At 47.2% G+C, this 24,256-nt stretch overlaps 1 protein-coding gene across 5 annotated transcripts in view; it reads left to right on the forward strand.

The window, feature by feature from the left end:
• Positions 1–20,744, forward strand: part of NFIC (nuclear factor I C) — a 144,598-nt gene extending 123,854 nt beyond the window's left edge. For all 5 annotated transcript variants that reach the window (XM_056822388.1, XM_056822385.1, XM_056822387.1 and 2 more), the window contains one exon: positions 10,245–20,744. In XM_056822388.1, coding sequence (XP_056678366.1) covers positions 10,245–10,262 — 18 coding nt within the window. In that variant the 3' untranslated portion in view covers positions 10,263–20,744. The remainder of the gene's footprint in view (positions 1–10,244) is intronic.
• The last annotated feature ends 3,512 nt before the right edge of the window (positions 20,745–24,256 follow it).

Raw genomic sequence — 24,256 nt, forward strand, 5'->3', positions numbered from 1 at the left:
GTGAGACCTTTGTTTTAGGAATATCAATTTGTAGGGATCGACTGGAGAAGGGAGAAATTTTAGTTGGGGAGCCTGCAATGGTCTGGGTGAAAGGTGGTGAGAACTTGGACTGGGGTGTCAATGACAGAAAAGAATGGAGAGGTAGTAGAGGTAGAATCAACAGACTTGGCTATTGATTGGATATGTGTAGAGTCAGGGAGTGTGAATAATCAAGAATTTATACCTGAGTGCCTAGAAAGGCAATCAGAAGAAAAACTAGCCAGAGGTCTTTAGGGGTGGGAATCATCTGCATAGAGAAGATTATTGAACCCATGAGAGCAAATGGACATCCAGAGAAAAGGGGCAAGCACAGAGCCTTGGGTATCCCTTATCCAAGGGATGCTAATCCAGCAGAGACAGAAAGATCAGTCAGACGAGTAGAAAGAAAGCAGTGTCCTGTTTGAGGAAGAGGGGGAAGGACAGTATGGCTGGATCACAGAGCACATGAAAGAGAGGAAAGTGTAGGGAGGGAAGGGACCTGGCATGGTGGTACACACATGTCAACCCTGCTTCTGGAAGGCTGAGGCTAGTGCCTCCCTTGAGTACAGGAACTCTGAGTAGGGATAAAGCTGAACCGCATCCTATAAGTTTGATGAGCCCTGGGAACAGGGAGCCACCAGACTGCCTAAAGAGGGGCAAAAAGAAACCAAGAAGTTTAAAGTTCCCCTGCCAGTTGGCAATGAAATTGGGTTTGCAACTGCTTCCAGCCTGAGCAAGATAGGAAGACTCAATCTAAAAAAAATATTGGAAAAGTAGGATTTTATATATGATCTTGGAGTTAATAAGGAAGCACTGGAGTTTACACTGAGTGTAGGAGAGAGCCTTGGTCATCAGCCTTGGACTTTAGGGACATCACTTTGACAGCTAAATAGAGGATGAACTGGAATGGGGAGATACTTGAGGCAGGGGACACCAAGTAACAGGCTACTTAAATAGTGCAGACAAGGGCCAGTACTATCAGAGTGGTGGCAATGGCAGAAGAGAGAAGGGAACATGTAATGAGAGATATTTTGGAAGTAGAAACATTAGGCCTCCCAACAACACTTTGAAGAAGGTGATCGGGTCAAATGAAGGGTTTTTCATTTGCCTTGGTTTTCTTTTAAGGATGGATGATACCTGATTGTACATGTGTTTGTGAACATATGGGTGTGCCTCAGTGTGCAGGTCTGGGCCTATATATGGGGGGGGGGGGTGGAGAAGGGGGTGGAAAGTCTCTGTCTATATGTGTGTCTATGTAATTGTATTTACTATGTCTTTCCTCACCACTGACTGGACTCCTCTTGGATGAGGTTGTGGGCTGCTTGCCTGTCTCCTGGAATTTCAGGCACCTAGCTTCCTGCCCTTTACAGCCAGAGGCTGGGAACATCCTAATTGCTTTAGAAACCAAAACTAATAAAAAGAGGAAAAGGAGAACAGTTCCTACCCAGGCCAAGTAACACTTTCTTGGTCAACCCAGGCATTTGGCCAGGGTCTTCTTAGCTTTTCCATTGGTGAGGGTAACCATGTAGCCTAGTTTCCCCTCATGGGTGTCCTCAGACCTACAAATCTGTTTTGGCTCCCTTCTTCTAGGGAGCCATGACTAGGGTTATGGTCCCACAATGAATCCTTGAGAATTCAATTTGTAGCCCACTAAATCCTTGAGGGTTCAGGGGCCCAGGCTTTCTTAGAATGGGCAGTGCAACATGGGCTGGGAATAGAACATAGCAGGAGGTGGAACCCAGAGTCATTCCTATGGTATAAGGGATGTCAGAATAAATTAAATGGTCCCATCCATTCCTGTCATCCTTACCACCAAATATATATATCCAAGGGAAACCAGATCAAAAAGGGAAAACTGAGTTATCACAAGGAAGTATGATGCAATGGATGGAGCCCTGGGTTCAGAACTGTCTCTAGCCTTGGCTCTTTTGGTCATTGCTCATCTTTGACAAATCACTTCCCATGTCTTGGTGGCAGTTTTTCCATCAGTAAAATTAAGGTTTGATTAAAATGGTCTTTTAGGCTCCTTCCAACTCTGACATTCAGTCTTCCTTGTTTTAAGTGTCTTCTGATGTCTGATGTTCTGGGTCCTAAGATCCATTCTGATTCTACCATTTTCCATCCTGAAGCTTTAACTTTCAATTCAAATAAATGAATATTTATTAGGCACCTACCACATTCAAGATTCAGTGTCAGGAAATACAAAGACAAAATTGAAAATAGTCTTTGCCCTTAAGGAACTTGCCTTATACTGTGCTGGGGAAAGGAAGGGGCAGAACACAACATATACACAAAAAAGTAAGAGAACCAACAACTGGGGGGCTTTGGACAGGCTTCTTGTAGGAGGTGGCACCTGAACCAAAGCTTGAAGGAAGCTAAGAATTCTAAGAGGTGGTTGTGGGAAAGGGAGGGTATTTCAGACCAGGGAAAGATCCTGTGCAGACAGACACATAAGGATGGATAACGAACTGCCCTGCTGGCTAATTTCCATATAGATTGTGAAATCCCAACTTTGTTTTTTTTTTGGTCATTCGAATGGTTGTGTTATTTTTCCAAACCTTTCTTTCCCATGAGGAATTTAGGGATGGCCGATAATCACAAAAAACAAATAATAGTCTTCAGAGAGGTCCCTAATGGAGAGTAATAGAATAGAGGTGAAAAAAGTTACAGGGATGACATGTTTTCTTTATAATCAATATCACCCAATGATTGATGCCTTAGATAATAATAATAATAATCTCTCGTATTCATAACATTCCATATCCTAGGGCTCCTTCCAGCTTTGATATATTCTATATCCCAAGGCCTTTTCCAGCCCTGAAATTCTTTGTCCTAAAATCTCATTGTAAGGCCATTTCAGCTAACCTTCTGGAAGGAAGGTGCCTTGGGTGACAGACAGGTCCTTAGGACCTTCCTGCCACTAGCTGGGGGAACTGTCCCCTTCCCCACAATTGATTTCACTCAAATGATTGAAGGAGAAAAAGAGCTTGCTGTGCAGATGCTTTCATGGTCTCAATCAACAAATATTGACTAAGCACTCAGCCCTGGGGAAGTAGAACCAGGAAGGAGACACTGTCCCAGCCCTTGGGAGTTTGAAGTCTAAACCCCATACATGAAACAATTATAAAACAAAAGGAAACCGAATAATAATTAGGTACTAAAGTGTCTGACACAGTGAGGAATTTGGAGAAGAGTGTGTGCTGAAGTAGTGAGGAAAAGCTTTTGGGAGAAAGGGAGCTTTCAGAAACAGTGCTGGGCCCTCTGTGTGCTAGGGACAGTGGGAATAGGCCCTTTTCAGGCCTGGGAGATTCCCGAGAAGCCCTAAAAACCCACCCTTTGGACCATAGGAGGGATAGAGGGCACTGTTGCTCCTTCCCTTGATAGAGTACCAAACAGGGCAGGTACCCCTGGGTTAGCCAGTACCCACCCTACCTTCCCTTTTGTCTCACTTGTCTGAAATGCTAAGTCTACAAAATGGCAGCTCTGAAAAGGACCTCGAAACGGCCTAGAAATCATCCTGCCTCCCCCCTTCATGCCACAGGTACAGAAATGAGACCTGACTTGTCCAGGGTCACACAGTGACTCACTGGCAGAGCTGAGACTAGGAGAAAGCCGGTGTAGGGTAGTAGAAGAGTTCTCTTCCCAGAGTCTCTGACACAGCCAGGCTCTTGGCCTCTGATGGTCTTCCTGCACCCCCCACCTCTGGGCCTTGTTGGGAGGACCAAAGCAGAAATTTGGAAAGTGCTAAACAACCTTAATAAAAGGCAGCTTTCCGTGTTAACCCGGCCTCTTCATTGTGCCACGGCCTCAGCAGGAATCAGCTCTGGGCTGAGCCCTTTGGAGGAAAGCTAGAGACCCCGAGCTCTCCTGGGGGATGTTGAGAGAGAGAAGGGAGAGCCCTTGGGATTAGTGACTGGGGAAGGGGGTGCTTGCTGCGTGGGGAGGGCCATCTGCTTCAGAGAGCCCGAGGAGAGAGAGGAAGAGCAGGAACCAGAGAGAAGGAAAGAAGGAAGGAAGGAAAGAAGAGGACCAGGCATCAAAGGCTAGGGAGCTGCTCACCAGAGGAGGGAGGGTCACACCTAAAGCCTGTCTGGTTGCCAACGGAAACCAGACATGAGGTAATGGCAAGATGAACTTGAACTTGGGGTGGGGGAGGGGCCGGAGAACTGGCTCAGGGAACAATGGTGCGGGAGGATCAATGGCTGAGCTGATTTTCTAGGTAAAGGCTGGTTGGGGGAGGGGGCTGTACTGGAGCTGAGCGGAGGGCTCGAATTTCTGTTCCCCAGCTGACTCAGGGGGTCCACCCCCTGTTATAACTGGGAACTGGGCTTTGAGGCTACTGGCTCGCGGCTCCCCTCAGCCCCAACCCTCACCCTAGCAACAAACTGAGGGGCGGGACACGGAGGCAGGCTTGTTTCTCCAGCCGACCTGATTGGTCGCCCCGGCTTCCCGGATGGCTGCCTTGGATCCCACCGTGAGGCCTGGACCAGTGGTTGAGGGGAGGCAGGAGGTTGCTTTTAAAGAAATCGGGTCCAGCCCGCAAGCCCCAGCCCACCCCCAGCCCCCCGCCTGGGCTCCCTCCTCCCTTCCCTCACGAGCTGTTCTGTCTCCCGCTGGGAACCCCAGGGGTGGAACAATCCCCGGAGCAGGGCAGGAAGTTGGGGACCGGTGGAACCCTGAAGCTAGCCAAACCGCTGAGTGGGTCTTATCCAGGCATCAAGACAGCTCCAGCCTCGCTTTGGATCGCGATCTGGCCCCGGGACAGCTGCGGACAGGGAGGGAAGATGGGAGGGAGGGGCATGTCGTGATCTTAGAATGCCTTAGCTCGGCGAGATGCAGCGGAAGGTGCCCAGCTTTGTGCAGATCCACTGTCCCGGCTGACATCTTGATGATGCGCTGTAGTTTTCTACGGCGTGGTACAGCCAGAGCCCGTACCAGAGCCGTGGAGACAATGTTCCGCACCGAGTCTGTCAGGATGATACCGTGTACCCTTAGGATACACTGTGTTGCTAGTGTAATGCTTTGTGCAAACCAGATTCTTCTCCGTGCTTAGGAAACTTTGAAACCAAAATACGCTTCAGCTCTGGTGGTTACTTGTGCTCCGAAACCCCCGAGGCTGGATGGCCTGGGGCAGGAGCCCGGCCTACTCTCCAAGACTATCCATTGAAGAACTAGTGCCATCTGCACGGGTAGACTGTCTCCCCTCCTGGAGTTCCGTGTGCCAATGAAATCACGTTCTGAGGATCAAATGTATCAGGCTGATATAGGATTTGGAGGTGTAGTGGGCCACGTAAAATCACCCCTTGTGGAATGCGAGAGGGCCAGGAGACCTAGAGTCTGCTGCTGGGTCCCCGTCTCCATCTCTAAAATGGAGATCATGGCCCTTGCCCTGCCTATTTACTGGCAGCTAGTGATGCTCCTAGAGTCGGGAAGACCCCAGTTCAATTCGTGCCTCAGACACTCACTAGCTGTGTGACCTTGGGCAAGTCCCTTAAGCTTTGTCTGCCCGGAGTTCCCCATCTATAAAAAGGGGAGTAATGATAGCACCTACTTCGGGGGATGGCTGTGAAGAGTGAATGAAATAATATTGGTAAAGCACCTTATGAATCTTAAAGCACTACTTAAATGCTAGCTATTGTCATTACTTACCTTCAGAGGGGTATTTATGTGAGGATTGGGGTGAGCTCACCAGGAGAAGCACTTTAGAAAAGTTAGAGCATAGCACAAATATGAGGAATTCTTAAGGGTAGTGGGTGCAGGTGGTGTACGAAGTGGAAGTGTATCACTATTGCCTCTTTTCCTCACATTTTCGAATCTCAGAGTTAGAGACCAAAGGCAGTATGAAGCATGGGGAAAGTCCTGATCTGGGGCTGCTCCTTGTGACCTTAAACAAACACTTCACCTCTGTGGACCTCAGTTTCCCCATATATAAAATGAGAGAGTTGAATGAAGCAATTTCTAAAGTTCTCTTATAGCTGAAACATTCTCTGTTCTAAGTTCTTGCATTTTTCTATTTTATGTTCTGAGTTCAAAGGGCCATTTCAACTGTGCCACTAGGGTCCACCCTCTCACCCAAAGAGTACGTCCATGGGGATGCCCATGCTTCCACAATTAAGAGTAACCCTCACTCTGGGATCTGGGATCCCACTGAGGTGAGTGCCTGAGGCACAGCTTAGAAGCCATCCAACCCCTTCTCTTCTGTCCTGCCTTCCCATAAAATCCTCCACCGGGCATCTACCTAGGGTGGCCCTCTTTTTAAAGCACCATATAAATGCTAATAGTTATTATTGTTACTTCTTTTGAAGACCAGGATTCTTGACAAGTACATGGGAGAGACTTAAAGGCAACATTTTGCTCCATCAAATCAAATGCTATTTTAGAATCAGTTCAATGTATGACTGTAAAGATTGTGCTATATATTATTTGCAACACCCTGCCTGTTTCCCTCCTACACTCAAATTAGAGATTCCTGATATATATATATATATATATATATATATATATATATATATATAGAGAGAGAGAGAGAGAGAGAGAGAGAGAGAGAGAGAGACTATTCTCCTAATTTTGTAGAAATAAGAAAATGGCTTGTTGGTCTTAATTATTCACACTTGGTCATCTATTTTTGGTAACTATCAAGTGTGAGATTCTTCCCCCCTCCCCCCCAATTCTTCAGTATTATCTCTCCCTCAAAAATTGATCCCTTGGTGTTATTGAGATTGGATTATCTCCTCTATGGACGACCTTTGTGTAAACTTGGACTAATCCAGCTCTTCTTCCTAGTTCCATTTTCTTTCATTCCACTAGTGTATCCATACATAATGTGTATTTATGGGCCTAAGGACTAAGAGGTTAGAATTCAAATGTGGTAACACCGTGGTGAAAAAACAGTGAAAGCAAACTTATTATAAAAATCTTCACAGATCTCTGAATTGTCTTATCTTTATTCTCTCTCTAATTTCATCCTTAAACTCCTCAGACATTAGTTGGACAAAAAAAAATCTTACTGAGCTTTCTTTATACTTCTCCCCCTCCATTTCGCACCATTTTATGAGATAATGATGCTCATAATCTGTCATTCTCTTCTCTAAAATCTTACAAGTGAGTTTGTACTCAGTTAACAATGCCAGTCAATGTTATAGACCACAAGGTGGCACAATGGATCAGAGTGCTGAGCCCCAGTCAAGTTAACATGAGTTCAAATATCACCTCAGATATTAACTGTGTGACCCTAAAGCAAATCATTTGACCTCTCTTTGTCTCAGTTTCCTCAATTGTAAAATCAGGATTATAATAGCACCTATATCCAAGGGTTGTTGGAAGGATCAAGTGAGATAATATTTCTAAAGTGCCTGGCACAAAGTAGGAGCCATATATGCTTATTCCCTTCCCCTTGGCTGCCATATCCCTCCATTTGGCAAGGAGATTAGGCTCCGGGTTAAACACTTGGCAAGTATTTGCTGATTGAGGCAGTTTCCAGGCTCTTTTGGTCTCCTTGTTGTAGTGATTGATCTATGTTGATTATGTTTCCTTAAGAAATGGTAGTAGTCTATGTTAATGCCTTTCTTTTATCCATTTTCCATTTTCTATTGTCAATACTTTGTTTAAATAAGTCAGATAAGAGTTGTTTAAATTGCCCACCATTGTTTTCATTCTTATTTATCTATTTTGCTATTAATTATAATTCTGGTTAATGAGTCAATGGTATGGCTGTACGTAGACAGCCAATTTGGAAATCACTTCCCAGATTGGTAGCCAGTCATCTCCTGTCTCTGAGAATGCAATCAGTTTCATTTGTCATGATACTATTCAACATGTACCCTGACTAGTACCTCCCAATTCTGATTAACGAGAGTATTCATGACACATAGGCATCAGGCTTTTATAAGACCCTTTGACACCTCTCATTCTCTCATTTTTTACCTCTGAACCATGTTTTCCAAACTGTTTTTCATCATCCTTCCATATGCCCACTTTCTCATTGCAATTGTTACTGTTCAGTCATTTTTGGTCCTGCCTCACTCTTCATGACCCCACTTCAGGTTTTCTTGGTAAAGATACTACAGCAATTTCTTTCTCCAGCTCATTTTACAGATGAGGAAACTGAGGCAAACAGGGTTGAGTGACTTGCCCAGGAAGTATCTGAGGCTTGTTTGAATTCAGGAAGAGTTTTCCTGACTCTAGGCCCAGCACTCTTTCCATTGCACCATCAAGCTGCAATTCTCATTATGGTTACCAAGTGTTAAAAGTCATGTTGATTTAATTTGGAGGTGTTTATCAAGTTTGTCCTAGAATTTCTGTAATTTCTTTACCTTTTGCAACAAATGTGGCCACATAGACTGCCATTCTCTTTATTATGGCTACTTGGTAATTGCTGATCATAAGCACCACAATAAAGGAAAGTGACCAAGTGTGCGATTATATTATGTTTCATGTTGACCCCATACACATGATAAAACCAACTTCATCATTTCTCTATTTGCTTCTGCAAAGAAAACTCATGAGTTTGCTCCAACTTCCCTTTGCCGTTGGGGTTCATTTGTAGTGAGAATGTCAAGACTGATATGGCACTTTTCCTCCAGTGTTATTTTCTCTCATGGATCACCAGATTAGGAGCTCATATTTAGATTAACATCAGTTACATTTATGTTTGTAGATAATTAACGAGCATTTATTAAGCACTTACTGTTGTAATGGCACAGCACCAAGTGCTGGGGATACAGAGAAAGGCAAAAACATAAAAGGTAACCTTCAAGGTAAAGGACTAGGGATCCAAGGGGGAAGGTGGTTAGGAAAGACTTCTTACCTACAGCAGTTTTGAGCTGAGTTCTAAATGAAGTCAACGATGACAAAAGGCAATGGTGAAGAGCATTCCAAATATGGGGAACTGTAGCTGAAAAATCATGGGGATGGGATATGAATTGTTTTGTGGAAGGACCAGCAAGTGGGCTTGTCTTACCAGATCTTAGAGTAGATGGAAGATGGTAAAATAAAGAAGACTGGAAAGGGAGAAAGGGGTCAGATTGTAAAGACTTTTAAATGCCAGTGGACTTTGTTAGGTCCTGGAAGTAATGGGGAGCCACTGGAGTTTATGGAGCAGGGAAGATGACATGGCCAAAATTGTACATTAGGAAATGCACTTTGGCATCTATGTGCAATCAGAGTGGAGGGAGACTTGAGGCAGAAAGACAAATTAGAAGGCTATTGCAATAGAATGTAAGAAGCAGTAATGGCCTGATCCTTGAGACTGGAGAGAAGGGGCCAGATGAGAGAGTTGTCAGGAAGGTAGAAACAAGACGTTGGTGATGGATTAGATATCTTGGGTGAACACATGTGAAGAGTGGAGAATTCTTAGCTCCCTCTTCCACATTCAGACACCCTTGTTACTTCAGAAACAGTAGGACTAAGAGCTATTTTGGATTTTTCTTGATTTTATGGGTTGCCTCAGGCAAAGAATTCTTCATACATTGGCCAGCCTTGGGGGCTGTCCTAAGAAATCATAGTCTTACTGAAGTCAGAACTACACAGCCACTCAGCTATTGGGGAGGAGAGCTCCAGGGGTTCACCCTCTTTCTACTGTCTCCTTTGTGTCCTCCAAAGTTCAGGCCTGGAAAAACAAAGCAAACCATGCCCTAAACCAGACTATGGGTTGGGTAAATTGGAAAAAAGGGAAGAGACTAGACTGATATATGGGGTCTTCCCCAGAGGCAAAGTTGTAACTTCATCCTTGCAGGCCTTCATTGCTACCCTTCATAATTAACCAGCCTCCTTGCCATTGTCACATCACCTCACCTCCTTTTGGTCCCCCAACCTCCAGTGCTGACTAGCTACATGGTAGGTCTTCCACAAATCCATAGGATGTCCAAGGCAAATGGTCCTTTAGAACATAGAATATCTTAACTGGAAGTGACTTTAGAAAACCAAATGTTAGAACTGAAAGGAGTATCAGAGGTCATCTCAAAGAACTACTTATTTTATATATGATATACTTGGGCACAGAAATGACTTACCCAAGGTCACACAGTGAATTATTGACAGGATTGGGGCTAAAAGTGGAAAGTGAATGGTATAAAACAAGAATGTGGAACCATCGGGAGTCTGGGGAGGGAGAGGGCAGGTATGGGGAGGAAGGAGGAAAAGATGAAGGAGTGGGAATTAAGGAACATCATCAGTTACTCTCCAGGCATTTTTACTTCATTCTCTCTTTTTTTCTCTCTCTCCTCCAGTCCTGGTATCTGGGATAAGCAAAGTTCTCCCTACATGTCCCTTCTCCTGTGTCTCGGGGCTATCTCGGGGGGAGAAAGGCAGCCCCCCGGCCCATGTTTTTGGTGGAGAGCTAGTGCGAGTGAGGACGTCCTCCCAGCCACCCCCCGCCAACATCCAACCCGACAAAAAAAACAAACAAAAACACAACAAAAAGAGACAAACAAAAAACCAAGAAGAAAACAAGAGGTAAGACAGAAAAGTCAGAGACTCTCTCCGAAGAGCGAGTGAGGTTCCACGCCTGGCAGTCAGAAACATCGTCGCCCCGTCCCCCAGCGACAGACACCCCGGCCAAGGGACAGGCCCCTTGCGTCCAACGGGCACTGCCCAGACGTAGGGCCCCGGGGGGCAGCCTATGCAAAACGGTGTCTTTCTAATTTATTCATCTCCTTTACACCTGCCACGACTGAAGAAAGGACCGGATGCCCAGCCTGTCCCCCCACCCTGACCCCTGCTCCCATGCCTGCACCCAGGACAGATGGCTGCTTGCTCCTGTTGGCATTGGGCAGGCTGAGAGCAGTTCCCATTGGCACCAGCGGCCATCCCTTTGCCTAGGGATGAGCAGATGAAAAAAAAAAATCTGTGCTTTGGGTTAGCTCCCAGACCCTTAGCTGTCCAGACTCCTTAACCAGAGAGAGGTGAGCATGTCCTTAAGGCCCACTACAGAGGGGCATCATGAGGAAAAGGAACTGTACTGGGTGCATTCTGTTCCTCCCTGTCTGCCCTGACTGCAGTCAAATCAGCTGGTATCCCCTTCCCCTGAACCTCCATTCTGGGGCTGGATGGCAGCATTCCAAAGAGGCTGGTGCCCATGATGCTTGCTATTTGCCAAGGAGGTCAGGCAGCAACATCCCACCTTCCCAAGCCCCCTGGAGATCAGAATACCTGTCACAAGTGACAGACATATCCATTGGGACTAATGTTCTTTGTGTGCTGTAGAAGGGGTGAGGAGTGGAGATGGGCATAGTAGGGTCTCCTGGTGGTTCCAGACATTATAAGGGTGGCAGTGGTGGCAAGGGAGAAAGTGGCTCTCAAGAGACAGTGACAGTGTTGGTTGGAGTGGCACAGAATGGGCAGGGCTTGGTGGCACAGGGTTCCTTGGTGAGAGGATTCAGCATGGTCCAAGCTAAAAAAAAGGAGCCTCAACCAAATTCTTTTGCCCCAGGGAAATCATTGAAAAAATGCTATCTCCTACATCCACCACATCTGGAGGTATCTAATTTGGCCTAATGCTTGATGCTGGACCACTCTCCTTACATCTGTATTTTTATCTGACTGGGACTCATTTTTTCTTCATGCCTACCCCATTTGGGAGAAAAGGTCTCTATGCAATCAGTCCCACTCCTCCCACTTCTTGGTGCCCTGGAGCCCAGGACCTGGCAACTGATGGGACTGCAGAAGGAGGTGGCCCACCAAAACCTGTGCCCCAAAGCCTAATGCCTTGGGGATGATGATGTACGTGCTGCAAAAGATGCACTTTTGGAGGACAGGAAGGGAAGGAAAAGCCACTGTAAAATATGCCCCTCACCCACCCACTGCTGCCAAGGCTTTAGCCCAACTCTTAAGGGTGTTGACAGAGGCCCCCCCAGAGTGGAGAGGTTAGGGGTGGGGATGGCAATAAGAGATCCCACCCTCTCTGACAAAAATCCCAACCCCCTTCCCCACCCCATCTAACTGGGCTGTGGAGTGTGCGCGATTTAAGTGCCTGAATCCTGGATCGCTGCCCTCAGCTACTGCCCTCCCACACCCCTAACTCACAACAAGTGATCATGGATGGTCTGGAGCCAAGACCCGGGTGGCCCTTTGCCCTCCATGCTCACCCAAGGCACCTCCCTTCCTGCCAGCTCCTCAGAACCACCCCCTGCAGGGTGTTGCTGTGTGTTCCCTGTGTGTCATCACAGATACTTCACCAAGGGCCAGCAGGAGATCCTGGGATCTCTGGTTCCCCCCTTGGTATCTGGGCCGAGGCCCCTCTGATTTCCAGGGATGCTAGGACTCTCCCTAGGGAAAGAGGAGGGGGACATCTCCTTTCCCGTGGCCCATCCTCCCATTCAGCAAGGTATCTTTTTGGGTCTCAGACACTCTCATCTCCTTACCTCCCCACATAACCCAAGCCAGAGAGATGGGAGACTGAAAGACAGAGTGGGCATTTGCCCCTGCCAGCCAACCGCCCGTCTGGGACAGTGGAGATTGGGGCCAAAGGGGTCGGGGAAACTGCCCCTCTGCCCCAGGTCCCTACTGCCCCCTCTGCCAGTGCCTTAAAACCAAGAGTGATGCCCTTCCCATATCCATGTCTCCTCCCCCCATGCCACTGCCTGCCCTTCTTCCCAGCTCAGCCCAGGCCAGGCCAAGGGGAATCACCCCACTGCACTTTTGTCCTCCCTGTTGGCTCTTGGGGGCGTGAGATAGGTTGGAAAGGGAAAGGTCACTCAGTTCAGTCCCCTACTCTGTGACCGATCCCTGGGAGAGATGGGATGAACCCCAGTAGGAAGGGAAGGGGGGACTAAGGGGAGGTCCCATAGTCAAGGTCCAGAACAAGTTAAGATCTGGCAGAGAGGGAAACTGCCAAACTCCAACTGGCAAGGAGGGCAGTACCCTGGCCCTGACTGGCTTTTCCCTAGTGCCCTTGGTGCCTGGGCACCCCCTCCCACTTGCTCCCCCCATAAACACATACACCCCAGCAGAGTGAGGAGTAGCTCAGGCCTGGGGTGGGCAATCTGTTAAGCATTTCCGTTGAGCCGCTCTGATAACACTAAGCTCAGGGAGCCAGCCCTAGGCCTCCCTCCTGCTCTCACCTCTGACCCTACCTCCCTCAGTCACCAGGGGAGAGAGGAGACACTTGGGACTACACTTCTGGGCTGCCCTCGGGCCTCTCGAGACCTTCCCATTGGCCTCGGAGGGGCCCCTTTCCTAGAGGGGCCTGAGCCATCCAAGGGGCACTGAGCCAAGGGGGCTCCTCCCCCACCATGGGAATCTCGCTCTTGGCCCTAGATCCCACTCTCCTCCTTTCTCTCTTCTCACCCACCCACTGCCACCTCCTCCAGAGACCAGACTTCCCTCTCAAACTGGCACAAAGGCGTGGCAAACCCAGTTGATCCAAAAGAGAAAGACCAGAGTTTCGTAAGCTCCCTCCTCAGTTCCCCTCCCCACCCTGTGCCATCCTTCTCACCCTCTGGAGCTTCCATGATGGCAGCTTTGTCACCTAGTGGCAGAGGGTGCGACCCCCCATGCACTTAACCCTGTTGTCTCCCCTCCCCCAAGAGGCCTCCAAGCCACTGGATGGGGTTGGCCTTTGGGACCTGAAGTGAGCCTCTCTTGGGGGTGGATGGGTGAAGAGTGTGTGTGTATGTGTGTGTGTGTGAGAGTGTTTGTGTATGTGTGAGTGTGTCTGTGTGTGTGTGTGTGTGTGTGTGTGTGTCTGTTGGGGATGGGGTGGGCATTGGAACCTTCGGTACAGGCAACCCTAGCTCCCTAGGGTTTTAGGGGTGGGGGTGGGAAAGGACCGCATTCCAGGCGGGACCTTGTGGAACCAAGCTGGGCTAGCAAGATGGCGGTCAAGGGGAGAACTCAAAGCTAATAAAACTGCATGGTGCTTAACCAGGAACTCGTGTGACCTAGCTCAAGCTGTCAGCTCGGAGCTGATAAATGCATGGCAGACTATAACTGGCTCTACCTTTCCCCCTCTCCACCTTCCCCTGCCCCGTCCTCTTTAAAAAAAAAAAATTATATAAAAAAGTGAAAAAAAATTCCATGTTTCCTAATTTGCACGAAATTTTCTATCACATGATGTGCCTTGCCTTCCAAGAATAAGTATTAACTTTCAACGGTATCACCGCACAGAGATAGCTGCATGCTCTGCTCGTGTAGTTAAAATAAAATCAAATAAAAAATAAAAATGGAAAAGGGGGATGTACTTCTATTTGTAAAAAACAAAACAAAACAAAACAAAAAAATCACTGAACAAAAAACTCCAACCCATTCAGCGTCCAGCCCTCCTCAGCTCCTTCTTTGGGCCCCACCTCCGTCCATCTCTGTTCATGTTTCTTGGGCCTAAAGAGGGGTCTACTCATGGAATGGCCACCCCAAAGCCTTTCTAGCTCTTGCCCCTTTCTCAGCTATCTGCCCAAAGCTAAGCTTGAAGGGTCCAGGAGGCCATTTGTTTTTAATTTTGAAATTTTAGCATCCTAACCCTAAAGGAATAGCCTGAAATTGTCCCTGGGAGAGGAGGGCTGTGCTCCTACCACCCTGGAGGGCCACCTCCTGGAGCGTTACTCTGAGTGACTGTCTCCTAGGGTTAAGACCCTAACAGAGACAACCACCTCCCAGAGCAACACTCTAACTGGGAATCTATCCCTGAGGGTGTCACCCTAACTAAAAAACACCTGTCTTCTAAGATGTCACCCTGACTGGAATAACTGCCTCCTAGGGTATCAGCTTCATGGAAACATCTGCCCCTTAGCATGTCATCCTAACTGGATGGCTGTCATCTTAGGTGTCACCCTAACTGGAAACCACTTGTCCTATACGGTGTTACTCTAATTGGGTTGATTGCCTCCCTGGGTGTCACCCTGATCAAAACACCGGTCCCCTAAAATGTCACCCTATTTGGTATGATTGCCTTCCAGGGTGTCACTCTAGCTGGGACAGTTGCCTCCCAGTTTATCACCCTAACTGAGATGACAGATCCCATCCTTCCAACTCTAAAATTCTATAGATCTTCTGCCTGTCTCCTGGACAGACAGGCAGGAAGTGAGTCACCCAGTTAGGGTTCAGGGTATCCAAATATCATTTAACCCAAGAGAGATGGTCATTCTTGTGTCTCTTCCACCTGACTCCTCCCCCCAAATAAGTTTTGCCAAAGCCCTTCTTTTCCCTTCCCCTTCACTCCCCACTTGGTGGGCCATTTGGGGTTGGATTTGGCTCCTGTCCTGACAGCTTCTCCCTTGCTTCATGTCTTCCAGTTGTGAATACAAATGCATCTAGTATGGCAAAAGTATATATTTATCTATCTTTCTCTATATATGCAATACCTGTTTAGTCTCTGCTCCTAGGTCTGGCTAACCACTCTCAGTGACTTCATGGTGAGACAGGAGGAGGGCCTTAGAGAAGCTGCATTAATCTGGGAGTGGGTTAGGATGGAGGCCAATGCTCCCATTTCATTTCCTTGGCAGTTTTGTGTGTTTGTTTGTTGTTGGGTTGTTTTTTTTCCTAATTGACCAAAGCAAAGCATGTGCTGCATTTCTCCTCCCTCAATGCTTTCCTTTCTCCTCACCCCTGGTTACAGGGGCCCAGGGTTTGGGGTGAGGGACTGATCCAGTGACCTAAGCTGTGAAATTAAGGGAAAGAACTGCCTTCCAGCCTCTGGTCCTTTCTTTTTTGGGGGTCCCTTCTTGGAGAATCCAGCTTCCAACAATCATCCATTTCATCATTAGGTCAGGTCTTCCCACCCATCTTTTATGCTCTTTAGAGAGTAGTCTAGAAATGAGAGCAAGGGATCACCAAGGACTTGTAGCTCATCATACAGGTCTTGGGCAGCCTGGAGAGGTCTGAGATTCTATCTTGGTCATAATGGCTCAATGGCTTCTTCTTCATCGCCACCCCAAGCTATCATCTTCCTTGGCCTCCTTTGACACCTGCTTTTGACTCTTGGGCAAGGCAAAAAAATGGAGCCACTGGCTCCAATTTCTACCCAATGAGAGCCCCAGTTCATCTTGGATTTTAGCAACTCCTTTCCCTTTATGTCCCATCCTGTCTTCTTTCAAAAGTGCCACCAAAGGCCAGAGCAGTGGGGATTGATGGTATGACAACTCCATGCTATCTTGTTAACCAAATCTGAAAGCTGTGGAAGTTTGTGTCTGAGAATCAGGTTGAATGTGACTGATTAAACAACAAAGCCTCTTTTGTGTTAGCTAAACCAGAAGTAGCTAGAGGGTTCCTGAAGAGACCCTAGGGGTCAAGCCAGAAAGAGTCTTCCTGAGGTCATTTTGTCCATCTCCCTACCTCCATGCTTGCCTGTATCTCATCACCATTACCATCCCTTAACTCAGGAAGGATATGTAGGGTTCCTCCAAGTCAAGAACTCCCAGAGCCAAACATCTCTTTTTCTGTTCACTCATTGCACAAATAGTTTTTGAGGGCATGGGGCTATTCAAGACCCAGATCTGTCATCTTCCAGTTAAACTCTGAAACAAATCAGGGTTCCTGCCAGTGAGGCCCCTGGGCAGATAAGACTCCATCACTTTCTCCTTTCCTTTTTGTTCCCATTCTCTTCTCAGTAGTAAAGACCTTTCTCCTGCCAGTATCCAGGAGCTTTTGACTAGAATTCTATGGAAAGGGAAAGAGAGATTGGAAACCCATCATGTGCATGGAAATTCCTGCAAAACAATGGCTTTGTTGCAGAATGGACATAAAACACAGAGTACCTATAGGGCCCAGGCTGGAGTGGCTCTGGGGTTTTGGGGAGTGAAGGTGATCTAGTTCCTTTCTAAGAGTTGCCATGATCACCCTCTTCCCCCCCCCAAAAAAAAGTGCAAGAGGATATGCTAAGTCACAGCCCTTGATCTAAGTGGTTAGTCAGTGTATTTCACTCCTCTGGCTAAACTTCTGGAGTTGGTATAAGAAAAAGAGATGCCCTTGTGTTGGTAGATATGCATCTGATTTGAAAGGCTAACAGAATCTTCCCAAACAAAGGAGATTTTGGTCAAAGGACCAAATTTTCCCAAATTTGAGCCTCACCACCTCCTGCCATCCAGGTGCTTAGGGAGATCTGGGAGCTTTACTAGCCATGTCCCCATTTTCATGTGCTCCATGAACAGAAGAATTCAGGTTCCTATCTAGTCCCCCCTTGTACTTAAGATGTCTCATTGGTCACCAGTTACCCAACTGCCTACAGGGCACCTGTCATCTGCCTGGCAGTTGCTGCTTCCTTCCTTCATTTACCAAGATATGAAATTCTGAATGCCACCTCCACCCAAAATATGGTATGGCTTTGACTGACCAAATGGCTCATCTCTTCCTGGTTCAGAGTCCAATGGCTCTCATTGCACTAACCTGTTTACCATCAGGTAGTTTTTTCATCTGCTTTGTCTGTTCCTAGAATCTCCTCAGACCATTCAGGGCATGACCACACACAAGCACACACATACATACACACACACACTCATACACACACACACACACACACACACACACACACACACACTCCCTAGCCTTCAATGACACTATTTACAAGACTTTCAAAAGAGACCACCCCAAAGGTCCAATACTGGATTAAACCTAGGAAATCAGGTCCTAAAGGGGTTGTCCTGCATTATTTGAAATTCAAGATCCCCTTCTGGATGAGGAAGTTGTGACAAATAAATCTTTAGCCTAACTCCATCTCTTAAGAGATATCTCAAATCTTTAGCAGTTTGGTCTGGGCCACCTGCCTTCTCTCCAACCTCTCCCACCCAGGAAGGAAATAAACTCCAGGGGAAAGAGCAGAGGGGAGCCACAAGCTCTATTTGATTGAGAGAAGAGGCCAGAGGAACTCTCTGGTTAGCCTCTCTTCTCTCTCAGTCCTAGAGAGTGCAGAAAAGAAGGGACATCCCTCCCCACCCCCCTCAAAATGGTCTTCTTAGAGAGGCATCAGGGGATGAGGGGACCCTACTTTCCCAGGGATATGCGTATTACAAATCTTCATTCTCTTCTCTGAACTTCACACTCATCCAGACACAGGAGTGGAGGATGGGAGCAAAGGGGAGAGAGCAATGTAAGCAGCTAGACAGTGAGCACCCCCCAAAAATGAGATAATAATCCCTTCTTCAAGGTTCTAAGATGGAGTTCTGAGATGACCCTTTCCCTAAGTGCTCAGCCCCAAAACCAGTGTTCATGCCTCAGGACTTCAACTTCCAAGCAGTCCTCAAAATCCAAATGGCTTAGGCCTCCAAGCTTGGCTGTTCTTGGCTTGGCATTCATGCACTACATTGGCTGCCTTGGTGGCCACAATCTCAAGTTGGATCAGATAGAAGCAGAGGTGGGAGGGATATGTGGAGATTACAGTGAGAGAGGAGGCCCACAGAGACCTGTTCACCTAGACCAACAAATTCCAGAGTCCTCCAGTAGAGCTCACTGGAAAACATCTCAAATCAACAAAATTTAAGCTGCCTCCTTCCACCCAATCTGACCATCCCCAGACCAGGCCTCATTGATGGTACTTTAAACTTTATCATCCACACACAATGTTTTTGTGATATGGATCATAAATTGCTGCTCTTGAGGGGTCAGTTTCTGTAACTGGCACATCATCCAAGAACCTTGGTTTTGCTCTTCATTTTGAGTGGATGAAAGTCTTCCTCCCATTCACATCCCCCACTCTGGTCTATATTTTCTCCCATACCATGTCATGCTACTTCCCCTTCCTGCCCACCAGGCATCTGGAAAGTGGTAGATCAGCTGCTGAATCTCTGATCAGCCTCAGTTCTGGTCATAATATTTTCCCCTTCTCAAGTGTGCCTCCTACCCCTCTAGTATCTACTCTCCATTATAGCTGGATCGAGGCCCCTCTGGTGCTCCATCATTTATCCATGATTAAAAATAGCCACACAATTAATAAGAAGGCCTCTGTCTCTTTTCAAGGGAGGGATTGGGACAAGGTTTTGGGACAAGGGAGAAGGAGGGAAAGCCAACCAAAAGTCAAAGCAGCAGGACTGTTGACATCCAAACCAAAAAACAATTGTTCCCAAGCAGTGCCTCGCAAGTCTCTGCTGGCCTGGCTTTGAGGGCTATTTCTCATCTGGCCATCTGAGTCCTTGCTTAGGAAGCTGTAGAGAAAGAGGGTTATTTGCCTCCTAAAAAGTGTATATCTCAATCCTGAGAGGATAAGTCCAGCCTGTGATTCAGGTGACGGCAGGGTTCTAAGGCGATCTAGAGAACTTAGATAGAGTCAGATGTTCCCTGGTCTGGAGGTCTTTGAGGCTGTAGATTCCATATTTTCCAGGGCTTTGGAACATAAAGGTGGTAGAGACTGAGCCTGGCAGAATCCCAGGCCTAGCTGGAAGCTGGAATGGGAGTCTATCTGTTCTTCCCTGTGGAGCCCACATTCCAGACCTGGAATGAGACAGGAGAACTCTGGAGCACAAATGAGGAGATGGGTTTTGTGGGGGGAGGTGGAGCATCCATCTAAGACTGCCCTCCTAATCCAAAGCAGTGCTCTATTCAGAGCCGCAGGCCTCCAGAAGCCATTCGCTCCATCCTCCAAGAGGGTAAGATTCTGCTTTACCAATGAGTCCATGGGTTTATTGGACTGAAGCAGGGGGTGGGGAGACAGTTGTGGCTTTCTGCCAGCACCCTGGACAAGGGAGCAGGTGGACAATCCAGGGCACACCCGTCTAGTCTCTAGCTCCTTTTGTCTCCTGCCCTGGCATTACCCTCTCTGAATCTTGGCCTCAAAACGATTTATCCTTCCAAATACTTGGGCTCCAATGACCCCTCTCAAGCACCACCACCACAACCACCAAAAAAACAAACCAAAGGCTCTATCTAAGACACCCTTGGTCCCAACCCCAGACTCATCCTTTCCCAGTTCCTGACCCAGCAAAGTAGCCCAGGCTCCTGACTCCTCTTCAGTGCATTGGACAGGAGTTGGCACGAGGCAGGAGGGACAGTTCCCTCAACCCCAGACTTTTCTGTTACAGTTTCCATAAATCTTATTTTGATCACTCAAAGACAAAATACAGGTGAATGGGGTGGGCGGGGAGGGAGGAGAGTGGATGTTACATAGAGTGAGATCAAGTACCAGAGAGTTCTCTCTGGGAATATGATATAATGGAGAGAAAAAAAAAAAAGAATTTGCTTTACTGGTGTCCTCTTCAGTTGTTTTTTGTGTGCGTGTTTTGTTTTGTTTGTTTTGTTTTCTCCAAGATTTCTTTTTCCATTTTATATTTTATCAATATTATGGGACTAGTTAATCTGTTTCTTGCTTCTTGCTTACTGCACCCATCCCACAATGCCCTCAACACACACACACACACACACACACACACACACACACACACACACACACACACACACTCACCATGCATCAAAGATTGGAAACCACCGCAGGCCCAGGACTGAGCTCTCTTATCCTTGGCCTACCCATCAACAAATACATACACAGTTGGCCCAATTCCAAGGGCACAATATTGGAACTGGGATGGAGGAAGGGATCTAACTGTGCCCTTCCTCCTCCCCCCTTCCTGCTACCTGTTCCCTCTCCTCCTGCCTCAGTTTCCCTCTCTCCCTTCCCCCCCTCCTGCGCCTCACACCCTATTTGATTATAACATTGTATGATGCAGCCCTTACGGTCTAGCCGATGCGCCTACCTAAATACCATTTACTGAAAGTGACGATGGTTTGTTCCCTATGCAAAAAAAAAAAGAAAAAATATTCCAAAAAAAAGAAAAAAATGTATAAAACATTAAACAAGCTATGCTCCAACTCTATATGTGTCCCCCAGACTCTCTTTCCTTCGACGGGTGCTGGGGGGGATGGGGGGGGTCAAAGGAAACAAATCGGAAAAGGGCTGGAGGAGGGACTGACCTGGCTGGCTCTGAGTAACTCTGACTTCAGTCCTGGCCCTCTCCTAGGCTTCCTGAAGAAGAGGGGACCTAAGGGGTGGGAGGGTGGAGGGAGGAAGTGGAGTGGCAGTGGGGGATGGGAACAGGAAAAACAAGGTAGAGAGAGGAGGACAAGGAGGAAGAGAAGGATCATCAGGACCCTGGAGTCCAAGCCAGCTAGTTTTGTTTTAAACCCTTCCTGGATTCTGCCTTGGGATCAATGCTAAGTATAGATTCTGAGGCGGCTTGCCCAGGGGTACACAGCTAGGATGTGTCTGAGGTCACATTCGAACCCATCCCTAGGCATGGCTCTCTATCCACTGAGCCACTCAGCTGCCCTTCCTTCTGTCACCTGTTGCAACTCATTGCACCCTTAGGGCCAAGCGGAACAAATTGCCCCTTCCCTCTCCGTGCCAGGATAAGGTCTGGAGCCTAGAAATGGATTTAGAGGCTGAGAGAGGGTCTGTTGGTTGAATTCTATTGAATTGAGGCTATCTGTACTCCTTACTGGGTTTGACAGACCTGGCTCAGAAACCAGCCACAGAAAATGTGACTGACCTTGGTCAGTGTGTGTGTGTGTGTGTGTGTGTGTGTGTGTGTGTGTGTGTGTGTGTGTGTGTGTGTGTGTGCTTGTGCCTGTGTCTTAATACTTGCACTGTTAAGGGCAGCTGGGAGGCTCAGTGGATAGAGAGCCAGGCCTGGAGTCAAGAGGAACTGGGTTCAAATATGACCTCAGACACTTCCTAGCTGTGTGACCCTGGGCAAGTCACTTAACCCCCATTGCCTAGCCCTTACTGTTCTGTCTTGAAATGGATAGTATTGATTCTAAGACAGAAGGCAGAAGTATTTTTTTTTTAAATTCTAGTACAAGCAGCAATGCAATGATCCGGGACAATTCAGAGGGACTTATGAGAAAGAATGCTATTCATGTCCTGAGAAAGAACTGTGGGAGTAGAAGCACCAAAGAAAAACAACTGCTTGATCACATGGGTCGATGGGGATATGATTGGGGTCGTAGACTCTAAACCATCACCCTGGTGCAAAAATCAGTAATATGGAAATAGTTCTTGATCAATGACACATGTAATACCCAGTGGAATTGCAAGTCAGCAAGTCAGCTATGGGAGGGGAATGGGAGGAGAGGAGGGAAAGAACATGAATCATGCAACCATGGAAAAGTTTTCTTAATTCATCAATAAAAGAAAATTTAAAAATAAATGAATAAAAATACTAGTATAGTGAATGATAATGATAATAGTATTTACATAGTACTTGACAATGTTATCTCATTTGATCTCCTCAACAGCCCTGGAGGTAGGTGCTATTCTTATTCCCAATTTACAGATAAGGAAATTAAGGCACAAGGTCAACCTCCCTGTGCCTTAATTTTCTCATCAGGGATCAGCAAAGTACAGCCCATCTGGCCTATCACCCAGCTTCCTATGGCCTGTGAGTTAAGAGGGGAATTTTATTGGATTTTAAAATACAAGGACCACTCTTGGCTCATAGGCAATACCCTAGTTTTCTGACCCTGCACAACTGATCTGTATCTGCCTATGTGTATCTATGTGGCTTTGTGTGGCTGTCTCTTGTGGGGGTGGGTTAGGGGGTGGGGGGTGTCTATCTGTAGCTAATGGGCACCATATTGCATAGAATATCAGGCCTGGAGTCTGAAGGACTCACCTCCATGGGTTCAAATCCAGCCTCAAACATATGCTAGCTATGTGACCCTGGGGAAGTCACTTAACCCTGTTTGCCTCAGTTTCCTTATTTATAAAATGTCAGAGAATGAAATGGCAAACCATTCCAGTATCTTTGTCAAGAAAACCCCAAACTGGGGTCAAAAAGAGCTGGACAAACTGACAATGACTGTACAAGTCTTTCCCTGTTGCATAATGCCTTTGCTGGGTGTCCGTGTGCGCTAACCATTAGTGTCTGTGTCTCTGTATGGATTTAAGTCAATTTAACCAGCATTGATCCAGCTCCTCCTATATTCAAGGTGCTAGAGATACAAAGAGAAAATTGAGATGCCTCCTGTCCTACCAATGCCATATCTCTCCAATAAGCCCTTTTCTCTCCCTGACACTGCCACCTCTCTAGTGCAAGCCCTCATCACCTCACACCTGGACTATGGCTAGAGCCTGCTGGTGACTCTGCATGCCTCAAGTCTCTCCCCACTCCAATCACATCCTCCGTTCAGCTATTAAAGTGATTTTCCGACAGTATAATCCAAACTTGGCATCTCTTCCCCAGACCTTTATCCCCAATAAACAAACTCCAGGGGCTTCCTGCTGCTTTGAGAATCAGATGCAAAATCTTGTTTGCCATTCAAAGCCCTCCACCTTTCTTATAACCTAATGCTCTGCTCCTCCAGAATACTCTTTGACCCAGTGACACTGGCTTTCTGGCTGTTCCACAAACAACAGAGTTCCACTCTGGGCGTTTTCTCCAGCTGTCTCCCATGCCTGGTGTAATCTCGCTCCTCCTCATCTATGCCTCCTGGCTTCCTTCAAGTCCCTACTCAAATCCCACTGGCATCCCTCTCTTAAACACTGGGAAACAGAGTGGCTAGTCTCATGATCCCTTCTCCTAGTCTCCTCTTTCTTGTAGAGAGGCGGGCAGGATTCCAGAGACATCTCTCATCGTCTCCCATCGAGCCACTGTCTTGTGGCTTGTTTCAACATTCCACGTGGACGTACAGATCTGACACGGGCAGTAAACACCTTACATGAGTGTCAGAGAACACACAGTACCCCCAGTGGGGCTGGTAGATGGAGGACTAGGAGGCAGTGCAATGTGAACGAAGACACGAAACTTGGGTTGGAGTCAGATTATGAAGGTTGAGGAGAGTGGCCGGCTTCCACATAGGTGTCTGTGGCCTTAGGTGACTGTATTTGTGTCCCTAATTTCCTCTGGGTGGCTATCCCCACCTCTATTTCTGCACGCATGCGCATGTTGTGTTTGTGCCTGTATCTGCATCAGTGCTCGAGTGTCTATTATCTGCAGCCAGGTATGTCAAGTCAACCTACCCATTCTTGAACTGTAATTAACACTATGATCAAGGCTTTGACCCAGGGCACCAACATCCAGAACATGTACTTCCTTTCAGAAGAGGTCCTCCAGCCCTCTGATTCTGGGCTGTTTGATCCCATGAAGATTCTATTCATCTCCCACTCCCTTGCAGCTCCCACCTCCTACCATTCCCACCTCCCTTCCCACAGAGATCGCCGGGCACAGCTGTACCCAACGAAGGCATGTCCTGCTTGCACCACCAATGCCAATTGAATTTGTCCTGAATTTCTAGGGCTCATTTTTTTCTGAGGCCCTTTCTAAAATGCATAGCCTTGCACTTACAAAGTAGGAGAAAGGATAAGCCTCATTTCAACAATCCCTCCTCT

The sequence above is a fragment of the Monodelphis domestica genome, chromosome 3 (assembly GCF_027887165.1).
Source record: "Monodelphis domestica isolate mMonDom1 chromosome 3, mMonDom1.pri, whole genome shotgun sequence".
Taxonomy (NCBI): domain Eukaryota; kingdom Metazoa; phylum Chordata; class Mammalia; order Didelphimorphia; family Didelphidae; genus Monodelphis; species Monodelphis domestica.